The sequence below is a fragment of the Maylandia zebra genome, linkage group LG3, assembly GCF_041146795.1.
Source record: "Maylandia zebra isolate NMK-2024a linkage group LG3, Mzebra_GT3a, whole genome shotgun sequence".
In the NCBI taxonomy this organism is placed as follows: Eukaryota; Metazoa; Chordata; class Actinopteri; order Cichliformes; family Cichlidae; genus Maylandia; species Maylandia zebra.
In genome coordinates, this window is record NC_135169.1 from 40,214,711 (window position 1) to 40,229,158 (window position 14,448).

Genomic DNA, 14,448 nt, shown 5'->3' on the forward strand with positions numbered 1-14,448 from the left:
TCAGATGTGCTAATGCGCCCCTGAGAATCAGCCTCACTCTGAATTGTTGTGAAACGTCAGTTTGTCAGCTTTCTTTTGTTTCATTTCCTAAAGGGAGTTTGTTTGTGTTAATAATAGAGCCATCAAATTTGTTCCACGTCGGTCACGCAGTAGGTGATGCAGGACTTCGAAAGCGTCTCAACCTCGTCACAGGGAAGTTTTTTGCAAATAGACTGAGGTCAGTTTTGCTGCAGTCTCGTTCGTGAAGTAAAATCTGATGCAGGGACAACGGCTTCTAAATGTAAATGAGCAGGTTTAAAAGTAGCTGTTTTGTTTAATGAAAAGGTGGCGGCGGGGGGTAGCTGTAACGATTTGGTTCCAGTTTGCACTTGACTGCGTGTTCTCCTCTATTTTTGTTAAATTACTTTGTGCTTTTGCAATGAATGGGGGCATAATTGCCAATAACGGTGAGTAATAGGGTTTATAAATATGGAGGCCAGGTTGTTGTGTAGTTTGTGAATATCCACTCATTCATGTGTGTGTGTGCTTATGTTTATGTGTGTGGTGGGGGGGGTTCAGCATTACGTATGTCCCAGCTGAGTATCTGGAGGAGTACAAGGCCAGCCTGGAGCAGCCTAAAGACGACATCTTCACTGACGCAGCTCCAGTGGCAGCTCCAGCGCTGAAGTACGTCCCCCTGCCACAGTGATACTTGTTATGCAATTTGCAGGCAAACCTAAAGGTGAACAGACAAATGTTTATATGCGGAGCCTCTTTTCTATTTTTAGAGAAATTCCCAACCTCCCCGAGCGCGAAGACGGAGAAGGAGAAGAAAGCGCATCTTATAACATCTGGAACCAACCGAGGAAGTGTGTGAACACAGACACATACACATGTGTACCTGACCTTTTGATTCAATTTTGTACACGTATCAAATGTCACAAGGTTTAAAGTGAAAACTCTTGCAATCCCTTATTGGTACCTTCCTCAGAGTGGAGCTTTTCCGAGAGCCGGGCAAGTCCCTGGGGATCAGTATCGTCGGTGGCCGAGGGATGGGCAGCCGGCTGAGCTCTGGAGAGGTGATGCGGGGCATTTTTATCAAGCACATCCTGGAGGACAGTCCTGCTGGACAGAACGGGACTCTGAAGACTGGGGATCGAATTGTAGAGGTAAAGGGACTTTTTGTGTCACAGAACAATCGATGTAATTTATTCGTTTGGACTAAAGTGCTCAAATGTTTGAAATAAATGGCTAGAATTTTTTTTTTTTATGCTTCCTTCAGGTGGACGGAGTAAACCTAAGAGATGCTAGTCATGAGGAGGCAGTGGAGGCCATACGGAGGGCAGGGAACCCTGTCTCCTTCCTGGTCCAGAGTATTATCCAGAGGCCCAGGGTAAGTCTGTATATTAGCGTCTGCTTCCCAGTAACTACCTCGTAATGTAAAGGTCACAATATCCTCACTCTGCAGCTTCTTTTTTGTTACCTCGTGTAAAACTTTTGTGTTTCAGCACAGGCCGTTTAGGGCACTTTCAAAAAGCTAACAGGTACCGTATACGACCCCTTTATTGTCCTGGGTTGTCTGTACGTTGAAAGTAAATGTGAACTCTTTTATGGAGCGACAGCAAACCCTGCCTGGCATATTAAATGTATTAGCGTGTTTTAACCTTTAAGAGCAGCGCTGAAACAGTGTATCAACAACACCGTTTGTTGCTTGAAAGTGCCCTCAGGCCTTTAAAGCATGACTAAATCGTTTCCTGCTGAGGCTGCTACTGGCGTGGCTCCAGTGTCAGATCTCCCTGCTTTCATCACCTTTCACACATTAGGAGATAGTCCCTCATGCTTTCCTAAACATTCTGGTTACTCATTAAGCATACAACAAACCATAATCTTATGTAAAACAGGGGAAGGACACGAGGAGGGCAAGAATGATATTAAAGCTGCTATGATCAGTGTTTTTGGAACAATGGCATAAGGGCCATTGACCGAACCTGACTTTGCAGTTCCCCTGAGCTCTGCGTGGATTTGTAGCATCATTTGATTTATTCTTTTGGTTTTCCAAACAGTAACTGTAGTATTTTGGGTAAGAGGTTCTCGGCCTTGTTGTCTTATTATTTTTGATATGTTTTTTAGCAGTTAGCTCGACAGTACTAAAGTTATTATCTAAAAAGTTAACACTGTTTAGAATAAACCTTTTAGCTTTTAGTTGCTAAAAGCTAGCTAACTGTCATGGTTGTTAGCTAAAGAAATACTGAAATACAGTGTGCACTTGATACTAGCATGAGCTAGGCTAACAAAAACATTAGCAGGCTAATTCAGTAGCCTGCTAATATTTAATTGTTTAATGTTTAATTAGTGGCTGATTGTAACTTCAAAACAATACAATAAAAAAGAGACACGTAATTAGTTACCTTTTAACTATATGTCTTATTTGGTCAAAGTTACAGTACTGTGCAAAAGTCTTGAGCTTTTTTTATTAAAGACTTAAAAAACTGACCTTCAGAATCTTCAGACTTTTTTTACGTGTTAAGCGACTTAACTTTGACCTATGAATTATTCAAATTAAAGACAAAGTAAGTAAAGGAAAGAACTGATGTTGTATCTACACGTGACAGACAACCTAGCAAATACAAATATAAATTCTTTATACTTTACACACGTTGTTACAAGCAGTCTGTCACAAAAACATACATTTTTAACAAAAAATGCCAACGAGATATTAACTGAAAGCTTGGCATATCTCAGCGTGTTGTGCAGTTTGTCCATTTTTTAGGAAACTTGAAAAGTGAAGAACTAAAGAAATACAAGGACAAAGCTACCTGTGTCTGAAAGTGTCTGAAAGTCAGCTTTTAAGAAGTAGGAAAAAATTAGGAAAAAACCTGAGAGATGCATCTGACCATTCACTTGATCCATCTACTGTTCACTGATGCCTCATCAGAAATGGTGTCAGTAGACGGGTGGCTGTCAATAATTCAAGGGAAACTGGGAGAAAAGGCTGAGTGTAATGCCAAATTACACAATCAGTGGCAACAGCGCAAATTTGAAGTTCTCAGTACAAATCATCTTAAATAAATAAATGGAGGAGGTCAAGAGAGAAGGACAACAGTATCTACAGGCATCTGTAAAACACACAGTGGAGACTCTGTCATGGCTTCGGGATAAATTTCAGTCAGTGGTGTGGGGATCTTGACAAAACTGATGGAATTATGACCGCAGAAAAGTACCATCAGATTTTGATCCACCATGCAATGCCATCTGGAAAGCATCTGCCTGAGAACAGCTTCATTTTTCAACAAGACAATGATTCTGGACACACTGCCAACGCAGTAAAAGCATACCTGGATTTAGAAACACACAATGAAACTCTATCAGTCATGAATTGGCCTCCCCAGAGATCAGACCTCAACATTATTGAAGCAGTGTGGGATCATCTTGAAAGAGAACAGAACAAACAGGCCGAAACATCCAAAGAAGAGCTTTGAATGTAATTCCTGATGATTACTTCAGGAAATGATTCACTCTGTTTACTCATTTTCTATTTTTGCTAGCAAAATGTAGGAAACATTTACACAGTACTGTATACCAAACTAGTTCTTTAAAGTACTCAGAACAGTTTTAAGTAGTTACTACAATATGAGCTGCCTCAACCTACATCTCTGTTCCTCTACATGGCGTTCTCAGCCTGAGTCAGTTTATTGCCCAGTTTCATCGCCCGCAGTAAAGAAACTCACCACCGCTTTCACACACATGCCACCTCGCACATGTCAGGTAATCTGTCTTTCTCTTTTTGTCTCCCTCATTTTTATTGCTTAAGCTATCCATCACACTTTATCTTAGTTGCATTATCTGCACTCCCTACTCTTTCCCTTTGTCTCTCAGACTGGTGGCTGAGTCTTTCTTTTTATGTCCGTCTTTGACTTTGAAATAAACACGATGTGCGCATTAATGGAAATAAAGCAGAATTCTAAATTCCCTCCAGGAGAAAAAGAACTGAATCATTTGTTTAATGTCAGCGACCCCAAATGCTGCTTTTAACCAAGCGCTAAAATCAATGTGGCCACTATTTTAGACACATCTGTGCTGAAGGTGAGCTTTGGTGACATTTATTGCACATGCACACTAGATTCTAACCACGGGGCTTATTAAAATTTAATTGATACCTCATATAAAGATGGTCATTATCAACTCTACAATATCAGGGTTGCCAGCTTTTTGTGGGAATAGCACAGCTGGCACTTTTTATCTTTATATCAGCCGAAAAATCTTTTGTGCTGTATTGTAGGGCATACTGATAGACGAACGTCAGCCACCGCCTTTTTAGTTTTGTCTTGTTTTGAGCTCTCGAGTTAAGGATTTTGGTCCTCTTTGGCCATTTCTTTTATAAAATCGGGGTGATATGCATTTAAGAACTGAGGATATATTACCACACCCATATATCTGTGTATTTTACTCTAAATGGGCCAACATTGTGTTGTATTACGCTAGCAATTAAGTATAAACCCATCACTAAAATAGGTACTGCACTATTAAATCCAATGCACAGGGAGGTCATTTCATCATAGACTTCTAAACAACTGGACTGCTTTCGATAGCCAGAGATGTCGCCCCCTGTTGGCCATTAAAAAGAATACATTAGGCTGCCTCCATTTTTGTATACAGTCTATGCTAAAAACATATAAAACCTAGACGGAAAAAAAAGTCTGCACGTAAAAAGCCGAGGGCATATTGAAGGCATAAAAACATTTTCGTTTTAGTTTTTCATCCAGTTGCTTTTTCGTTTTCTTATTAGTTTAATTATTAAAAAGGTTGCAGCCGTGTATATATATTTTTCCTCAGAAATGGCCTTAAATATAAACTAGCCGATGAATAATTAAGTTGTCGCCATTGCTGTTAATGTGTTCAGGAACACATCCAGTGATACAAGGAGACATTATTAGCAAGGCTCATTAGTCAAACTTGCTGAAGAATCTGTTTAAATCGACCTCGTGGATGGTAATATATGTGGATTTGAGTTATGATGGGTGAAAGTCTGTATATATTTAAAAAATTAGATTTTTCCAGGGGATTTAAGTTGGCAACCCTGAAAGTATAAGAGAAAATAATAAGGGCATTAATTGTGGCTCTGCGGCTGCAGGAAGACGTTCTTCTAATTCACTCCAGAGTCACTGGGGTCAGCGCTGAGTGCGGCTAAAGTGAAATCCACGACAATAAACCGAATCATGAGATAAATACCATTTTTAATGGATGATATATCTGAGCAGTGGAGTCCGAGCAGTAGTAGCTGTTTTAAAATGCAGCCACCGAGGGCCACCTAAGAGAGCACAGTAACTACATCTGTGCTGTTTCCCTTGAAGTTTCAAATCACTCTGTTGTAAGCAGTGAATAATCTCAAGGTAGCCCGGAGGAGTCTTTGAAACATTTACGCTTTCAGAGAGCGAGAGGCTTTCTTCAGTTCCTCCACGTGAAGGAAATATCCGTCTTCGAGGAACCCGTTAGTTAAACGTTAATGATTTCAATCTCTCTCTGTCTCCTCAGTTACCTTTGATTAAATTTTGTCAGAAAGGCTCAGACATCATCTCTAATGTTTGTCAGCTTGTCGGTCTTGTGTTGCTTTTAGAAGCCACCCCTGCCCTTCCTTCAGCTAAATAGCCACAGCGGGTCGAGCCTTCGCTGCACTCGTCAAACCTCCCTGCCTCAGGTTAGAAACCTAGCCTGCGTCTGCTGTGTCTCCTCGCGTTTGTGTGGGCGTGTCTTTCGTTTGGACCTGCGTGCAACTTGATTGGACCTGTTCGACACGGATACTATTTTCCAACCTGTGCACGATGCCTGTTTTTAAATTTACCTCTGATAGCAGGTGTTTATATTCATTTTCTGTCTCTGTAACTTTGCTTTCTTTCCCATCTGTTGCACCCGCAGAAAGTGAAAACGATAGTTGAGGCTTTTACTGTAAGTGCTTTTTCTTCTTCTTCTCCTTTTCTTTTTAATTTTTCTCCTGTCATCAGCTTTGAAAGGCGATTTATTCAAATTACCCCTCCAACATCGTCCCGAGTGCCTCGTTGCCAATGTAAAAAAGACAACTTGATTAGACGGTCGGCAGTCAACACAAATACTGTTGTGTGAAGAATTATAAACTGCAAGTTTCTGGCAAACAAAGAAGAAAACATTTCAAGCTTGATCATTCAAGAAGTTGTCGAGCTTGGACGGGCGCGCGGTGCTGGGCACGCTTTCCTCACTCGACACATCAGTGTTTTGGCATGTCCGAGTGTTTGTGTGCTTTCAGTTCTCGGCTTTGCCAAGCTTCAAGTTAGCAGAAGCAGTGAAAGTTTTGCCTTTATTTGAGAAATGCGGATTTCCAAAACAGATGGTTTATCATAACACAGCATACCGAGCACAGCTTTAGTCATTCCGAACACTTAAGACTTAGCGTGGACCCATTAATATTTATGGGATTACTGCCCGTGCGTCGCACCGCACTGTGATACAGTATCTTTCACTATCTGGTGACATTGAAGTGGATGTTATGAATTTGCTGTCCATACGTGACGTAAATTAATTTCAAAGTCCTTTTTTGTTGTTGCTATCTGGTGCAGAGTAGTGATTTACCTTCATGTCTGTCTTAAATGCAACAGTCATCGATAACAGACTCGAGTGAGGAGAGAGCTGCTGCAGCCGCAACAAGGGACAACAAGGACAAGGTTGGTACTTCTAATTACCGAGCACGCAGAGCGCCTATCAGTGTTGTTGTGTTTGTTGTCAGATTTCAGTAGGTGTCGCTCACGGCGTTAAAATAGATTCAGTAAAAAAAAAACAACTTTCACCATAAACTCGAGATATGTTGTCGACGCAACGCTGGCACACGCCTTTGACTTGACCTGTCAGAACGATGCTGTCTGTTAAAGTTGCCCTTTTTGTCTTCTCCGTAGGAAGGTGACAGTCACAGTAGACTTTTCCTCCGCCTCTCCCCAACTAACCCTTTCACTCCTACCCCGTTTAAGGTTCGTGGGTCTCTGTGTTGTGCTTTCCACCTTCCATTTCCGTGTATGCTTGCACGAATATGTCAGCGTGTCACACGGCAGCCCGTGAATCGGAGATGTCCTGACGTGCTATACATGCATATGCGTGGCCTAACGCCTCCACCGTCCGACTTCCTGTGTGTGTGTTTCTTTTTGTGGAATCGTGAACATCTTTCTTCCTTTACTTTAGTTTTTGCCTTTTTGCTTTTAGTCCGTTTTCGGAAGCGTAACAGAATCAAAACTCTGGTTTTAAATGGATGATTTTGAGTTTCGAGCATTATATTTAAGATCAACAATGAATGAAGTGATCAGAAGTCAGAGTTGTTACAGGTAAGTGCGCTTATGAATTACTGATGGGTGAATATTTTAAATTTAGAGATGATCATTAAATTAATAATTATATAGTAGAGATCAAAATTTACTGTAACACCAGTCGTCCACTTAAAAAAAAAAAAAAGAATGTGCAGCGACTAAGCCCATCATCGGGAGAAGTAATCACAAGGCCACAGAGGGACACATCACATGGACGGTGAAGAAGAACTGTAGTGATGACAGCAAGGTTCAGTTTCGACGCGAGGTTTTATGTTCGGGGTCAAACGGGAGCAGAGGGGGGTCAGTTTGGAGGACGGGGCTTCATGGTTTGGTGCTTGAGTAATGTCTATGAGAAGCTTCTACGCCAACAGAGTCAGCCAAGACTTTCTATGGAGGCCGGTGCCTCTTGTCACCCCGTGAAACAGAAGCACTTGTTGAATGTGAGAGCATTAAAATAATGCATGATGGCTAGCCTGGAATCCTGATCCTGAACCTAGCTGTGGCTATGAAAGTCAAGCAGTGGCTAAACTGTGGACAAGACCAAGATCAAACCAGAGCAGTGTGGGAAATTGATAACAATCGTTGTGTTGTGTTAGTTAGTAGTGTTACAGTCATTTAGAGAAAAGGCCCCCCCCTACAAGAGACCTGCTGGTATACTGGCCCAGCGTATTAGCCAGTATTAGCTATTTGCTAACTCCATCGCTCTTGTTCATGGATTTTGTTACATTTATTAGAAGAAGCAGTGACTTAAATACAGGACATTTAGGCATGTAAGGTGTTCTCTAATTTTGATCTCTGCTTTTCATTAAATTAAAAAGAAAAAGTAGCAAAAATACACATGTTGGTGCGAGCTGGAGTAGTGCTGCTATCCCAGTGGTGATCAGAGCTCATAGAATCAATAACTTCCAGCTAACGTACATGTAAAAGGAAACCAAGCATATGGCTTCTTGTTGATTGCATCGGCGCCTTCCTCTCGCTGTGAACCTGACAGCCAATTGATTTAAACATTAATGGAGAGATGAAACCTTCTTTATCTTCTTTACCTTTCACTCATCAACTGTTTTCTGCCTCCATCTGTGGCGCGACAGCTGGCGAAGCGTGAAGCGGCAAAGGCATCTCCCACCAGCGCTGTCCTCACCCTGCCAGTGGTGCCTCATGTGGGAGAGACTGATACAGACACGCTGACAGAGATTCCTGGCAGTCCTGCTGAGACTGCTGAGGAGAAAAAGGAGGAGGGGGAGGAGCCCGAGGACGAGTACGGATATAATTGGAGTGAGTTTAGTTTGTCTGGTTTTTATTGTGTTTTTTGCAGTAGGGTGTTTAATTTTGCAGTGAAATATCACAAGGTTGTAAATGTTTGATGTAAATGTAATCCTGCATCACATACAGCAGGAATATTTTAACCCAGTTTGTAGTGGGAGGAAGTAAAAATATATGCTTACATACTACACTATGTAGTAACAGCAAATGGCCACAAGAGGTCCTCCAAGTTACATGTCTGCCCATAAAGTCTCCTGCATGGCATAAACGTGCACTGATTCACATGCTTGAGCTGGTTGTGCCTCAGCAAAAACCTGAAGGACTCAGTGTCCCAATTAGGCCATTATCATCCTGCAGACACTCTGATGTCAACTGTAGGATGAACTCACTGCTCCAGAGAGAAAGATGGCGAGCAATCAGCATAAAGAACAGCCTCCAAACACCTGGGATTGTGGAGTATATGTGTATATGTGCCCTTGTGTGTGTGTGTGTGTGTGTGTGAGAGCGAGATAGACAGAGCCCATCCTGCAGGAATAAGATTGATGAGGTTGAGCCCGTGGAGGTGAGTTGTGGAGATTAGTACAGGACTGATGGTTCAACAGTGGCAGGGAGCCCAGAACAACAGGAGCCCACTGGTCTGAACAGTGGCTATCTAACACACCAGAGACAGGAGAGGTGGAGAGACAAAGAAAAGAGACTGGAACCAGAACAAAAGAGCCAAGATTGAGACAAAAATGGGAGAGGGTGAAGCTGAAATAGAAAATTCTGCTGACAAACTTCTACCTTTTACTTTTGGTTCCTCTGCAATTTACACATTTCAAATATCTGCTCTTCTTTCGGGAAACGTTACACGGAGCGATGGGGCTCGAGACCAGTCTGGCGCTATTTTACTTGTATTGTCAGCTTACATCTGTCTGCCGCGACTTCGCCTGCCTCTTTCAGAGAACATAATCCAGCGTTATGGCAGCCTCCCAGGTGTCCTCCACATGATTGAGCTGGAGAAAGGCAAAACAGGCCTGGGCCTCAGCCTGGCAGGGAACAGGGACCGCTCACGCATGAGCGTGTTCGTGGTGGGAATAGACCCCAGCGGGGCGGCCGGCAGGGACGGACGTATGGTTGTTGGGGATGAGCTGCTGGAGGTGAGATGCGTATAAAATTAGTTTCACTGTTCATTTGCTTTTTTTTTTTTTTTTTAAAAAGTCTCAAATTCTGTAAATGCTTTTCTGAGCAATAAACTTTATGTTGTGCTACAGATCAACGGACAAGTTCTGTACGGCCACAGTCATCAGAACGCGTCCTCCATCATCAAGAGCGCTCCATCCAAAGTCAAAATCATCTTTGTCAGGTATCAACAGTTATTTTCATCACTATTAAAGCTCCTGTGAAACTATGCATGCAGTTATTGAGCCTCAGGAAAGTTATTGTAATGTTAGTGAAAAGCCAATAGATGGAGCTATTGTCATTCAACAGAAGGATGCAGCACAGGTTGAATATAATGGCCTCTGTTCTGTAATGCTTAATAACACAGTCTCTCACATGCACATACCAAACGTATACATGCATTCATAAAGTATAGTTTAACTTGAAATATTTTGTAATCAATAAATATTAATAAAAACTATATTAAACCCATCACACCAGCTGGCACTTGGCTGATGATTGTGAAGGTTTTCAGATTTAGTGGTACACTCACTAAAATATACAACATTTCTACAGCATACAGATGATATTTATTTAGATATTTATTTTATTTAGTTACCAAAAGAGATAAAGAGCAAAAGTTGAACGTTAGTGACAAATATAAATAACAGACTTCCAAAGTAAATCCATAATCTATATTTTAATTTAATATTTAGTGGTCAAAAAGTGTAAAATGTGCAAAATAGCTTGCTTAAAGCATGGCTAATACGTCATACTGTTAGCTAGTAATATGGGCATAGACAGTCTAAGCTTGCCAGCTAAAAATATGAGATATACTTAGCTTGAATTATTAATAAAAACCAAAAAAAAAACAATGAAAGTTATCAAACAAATGTGAATTAAAATAGTAGTTTATATTGTTAATTTAGATATCTACATGCAGACACGATGGAAAAATGTATTTGCGAGGAAATGCGTTTTAAATAGTTAGTTAAAAATATAGTGACAGTGACTGTAAATATAGCTGGAGTACGAAGCTAGAATTAGGGCTAAAGGGAGAAATGCAAATGTAGTGCAGTTCTTATCAGAGAGTGTATCCCTCCATAGTGTAGGGGTTGATGTCTAGCAAGCAAAAGCTGCCAGGATGCGATACCGATACCTTTGGGGCCTAGAAAGGCATCTACTGTAACAAAATCAAGTACGTAGATCTACGTGCTGTACTGACCCCTGCTTGTGAATAAGAGAGCAGCTACAGAGTTGAGATAGTTGACATGATGTTGTTAGGCTGTGTGAATATTTACTAAATAAAATCTACTTTTTGCATGTTAATCTAGAAGTTTTCACATTTTGGGAAACATAAAATAAAGATTAAGTATGTCTCCATTTACCCCATCTCCTCCTTAACGGGTGGGCCAATGAAACGGCACAAAACGTTGCAAATGCAGCGCTTATTAACATGAAAATGATTTCGATTTTTATATGTATTATGATTACTTTATCATCCCCCTGCGATTGCGATGTTACATTCTCCGTTTGTGTTGGCGTTATGTCTCAAATTCATCGTATGACACCAAAGGGTAGAATTACAAATTTGAAAAAGCACCGTGGAAGTTGAAAGTAGTCAAATGTAAAAGGTGTTGGTGCAGGAGTTGTTGAGTCGGTCAGCTTTGGGAGTCAAACACATGTAGTTAGCATGTAATACGGATACATTAGCTCACATATCCCTACAGAGTTTGACGTATTTGACCTTTGACCTACTTTTGGCCCTCTTCCGGATCACAGTACTTAGCCTCCCACTTGACTCACATCCTTTTCCTGAAAGATACGCTGTGATCAGCTGGCGTAAATCACAGCTCTGCTGTCACAAAGCTGAGAAGCGACGATTTACGTGAGTTCTGACTGTGTGAAACAGGAACACCGAAGCGCTCGACCAGATGGCGGTGGGACCAGTGAGGGAGCACGAGGGAGACGCTGTGGAGCCCCACGCTGAGGTACAACTCTGCTTATGGGCACGCATAGAAAACACACGATGCACACATGCAGAAGCCCTGGAACAGACACGACTCCTACAGCTACTACACAGCCACGTTGGTGCTTCGTAATGAGATTTTAAACGTGTAAACAGAACCATTACTTTTACATCTGGGCGTGTAATTTGGCTTTTAGTCTGTCTCGTGCTCGGCACGCATGCATGTGAAGTTTCTTTGTGTGGTCCCGTGCCTGTGTGTGACTCCCAGTAAAACAAACCACAAGCAGTAATGTAGACGCATCCGGCACTGTACTCCCACCAGCTAAAATTTAGCTGATTTATTTACTTCATGGTGTGCTCACTACTCCTGCTCCTTCACAGCCAGAAGAAGCTGCTGCTAATGGCGACGCCGATACTTCGAACTACGTTCATCACATCGTAAATCTGAAGGTGAGAGGCGCAGGATGACCCGCGGACATCGCAAAACACACAGCGTTACAGGCAGTAACGGGGAGAAAGTCTCAGGAACAGTGCGGTAATGAGGGAGGTGTATACTCTTACGCACACACACTAAATAAGCCAGCGGGGCACGTCAGAGACAGACAGATCGGGAGCACACCACTCAAGTTTGACAGGATGCCAAAACGCTGAGAAAAGACAGAAAATTTTGAGGGAAAAGAAGGTGAAGTAAACAAAACAGACGTTCCAATGGGAGTTAAAGGCTCGGTTCACTGAAATATTAAATAAGGAATGGATCCCGACTCCTTGTGGGGTCCACGTCCTAGCTCGCAGAAAGCAGGCAGTTTTCCAAAGGTCATTGTCTGATCCTCTGAGCAGCAGCGATAAAATTGCATCCAGTTGCACAACACGAGCGGAAGCAGAGATCTCAACATTAGACATCTCACCACCTCAACAAATAAAGGAAACTTTCTACAAGATCAGTTACAACACGGATCAAGTGGGAACATGCTTTTCAGGCAGATTCAGGTGAAGTTGGCCTTTGAAGAGCGCTAAAACAAACTGCAAAAGAGACAGGAGAGAGGAAAAACTATGCAATCCCTACAATTGTTGAATCATTCATGCGGTAGAGGTGGCAACAGTGTAGCACATAGGCAGCTCATTAATATGAAGACAAATGCCCTGAAAGGCCTCTCTGGGAGCAAAAGATCAGAAGTGTGAAGGATGTGAGCTGAAGCTGGGGCTGATTCATCTCTGGAGGCGACTTGATTTCTTGAACTGGTACAGTACGGCTCCATTACCCAGCACGTGTTAAAGAAAAGGGTTTGTCAGCGTGGGTATTGCGTGTGCGGTGGTGCAATTTCAAACGTTTTTTATCACTAATGAGCGTTTCTCTTCATCAGGAGGACGGAGGACTCGGCATCACTTTTGTTGAGGGCGACACAGAGGCCGGGGTTGAGATTGAGAGTATATCTGAAGTGCAGGGACACACCGGCAAAGTATGTCATGCCTAATGAGACCTTCTGTACCGTGGACGTTTAGCTGCCTTTGCTAATCAAAGCTGTTTATGCGCTGTGAGCAGGAGGGGTGCATGAAACCTGGGGACACACTCTTAGCTGTGAACGGCGAGTCTGTGCTCGGATACACTGTTGAAAAGGTAAGGGCGTTACTCTGGAAATAACCTTTCATGTCTGTGCTGTTTATTAGTAGCCACAAGGTGAAAGGTGTGATTGGTATTCTTGTTTTTTTAGGTCTCATCACTGCTGAGAAAAGCCACAGGTCCTGTGAAGCTAACCTTTGCTACAAAGGAGATCCCCTCTTCTTTCTCCTGTGTCCAGTCGATCTGCCAGGACGCAAGCTTTTCAGATGGAGTCCTCGCTAGCGTACCCAGCATGCCTAGCATCTTCCCAAGTCAGCCAGAGGCGGAAGCAGCCACCAGTGAGTTCGTTTTACTTGGTTTTAATTTTCTAGAACTGTATTGTCAGTTTTGTCAGGTGAAAAGAACAGACATGCTTCTCCGTTTTAGGTCTTAGTCGCTCATCCACCCCTTCCGCTCTGGCCTCTGACCCGACGACCTGCCCCATCATCCCCGGCTGTGAAACAACCATCGACATCTCCAAGGGCCGCACAGGCCTGGGCCTCAGCATCGTGGGAGGCTGTGACACTCTGCTGGTAGGAAACCAGACAAATAGCAGTAGCAATCAGCTAATGAGGGGGAAAACGTGAGCTGGTCTCCCTGATGTGCTTAGATTTAGTCAATAATAATAATAAAACGTGACTCTTTTCCACAGTTTGTTTTCGTCTTGTCTTCCTGGGTCTGTCGGGTGTTTCTTCCTGTGGAAAGGGAGTTTTTCCTTCCCACTGTCGCCCAGTGCCTGCTCGCAGGAGGGTCCTCATATTGTTGAGGTTTTCTCTGTATTATTGTATCCACTACAAAGCGCCTTGAGGCAACTTCTGTTGTGATTTGACACTTTATATAAATAAACTTTTATTGATTTGAATAATAACAAACAGTAAATCTGCAGGTTTAGCTGTGCGTTCCCAGCCACAATGCCACCCACTTAGATTCTTTGCTGGTAGCATAACTCATAAGCCACGGAGGCTCAGGAATGTAGGAAACGATGCTGTCACGGCCTTCGTCTCCTCCTCCTCTTCTTCTCGTTGCCCCTGCCATCCTCCCCTCGTCCCATCTATTCTGTCTGCTCAGTCAGGCTTGGGGGAGCAGCTCTTTGTCTGGCCTCAGCCGTGGCGGACAACGTCCTGCCCCTGGAATGCAACCTCAGGAGCACAGGAACACACACATTCACAGAAGCAGTAATC

At 42.7% G+C, this 14,448-nt stretch overlaps 1 protein-coding gene across 10 annotated transcripts in view; it reads left to right on the forward strand.

The window, feature by feature from the left end:
* Positions 1-14,448, forward strand: part of mpdz (multiple PDZ domain crumbs cell polarity complex component) — a 48,581-nt gene that overhangs the window by 27,243 nt on the left and 6,890 nt on the right. For 4 of the 10 annotated variants that reach the window (XM_012919949.5, XM_012919950.5, XM_012919951.5 and 1 more), the window contains 17 exons: positions 559-666; positions 768-848; positions 971-1,148; positions 1,262-1,372; positions 3,658-3,744; positions 5,893-5,922; positions 6,606-6,671; positions 6,900-6,971; positions 8,390-8,573; positions 9,504-9,700; positions 9,815-9,906; positions 11,614-11,692; positions 12,052-12,120; positions 13,032-13,127; positions 13,211-13,285; positions 13,380-13,566; positions 13,655-13,800. In XM_012919949.5, the coding sequence (XP_012775403.3) occupies positions 559-666; positions 768-848; positions 971-1,148; positions 1,262-1,372; positions 3,658-3,744; positions 5,893-5,922; positions 6,606-6,671; positions 6,900-6,971; positions 8,390-8,573; positions 9,504-9,700; positions 9,815-9,906; positions 11,614-11,692; positions 12,052-12,120; positions 13,032-13,127; positions 13,211-13,285; positions 13,380-13,566; positions 13,655-13,800 (1,858 nt within the window). The remainder of the gene's footprint in view (positions 1-558; positions 667-767; positions 849-970; positions 1,149-1,261; positions 1,373-3,657; positions 3,745-5,892; positions 5,923-6,605; positions 6,672-6,899; positions 6,972-8,389; positions 8,574-9,503; positions 9,701-9,814; positions 9,907-11,613; positions 11,693-12,051; positions 12,121-13,031; positions 13,128-13,210; positions 13,286-13,379; positions 13,567-13,654; positions 13,801-14,448) is intronic. The other 6 variants (XM_012919954.5, XM_076881842.1, XM_012919952.5 and 3 more) reach the window with 5 other exon arrangements.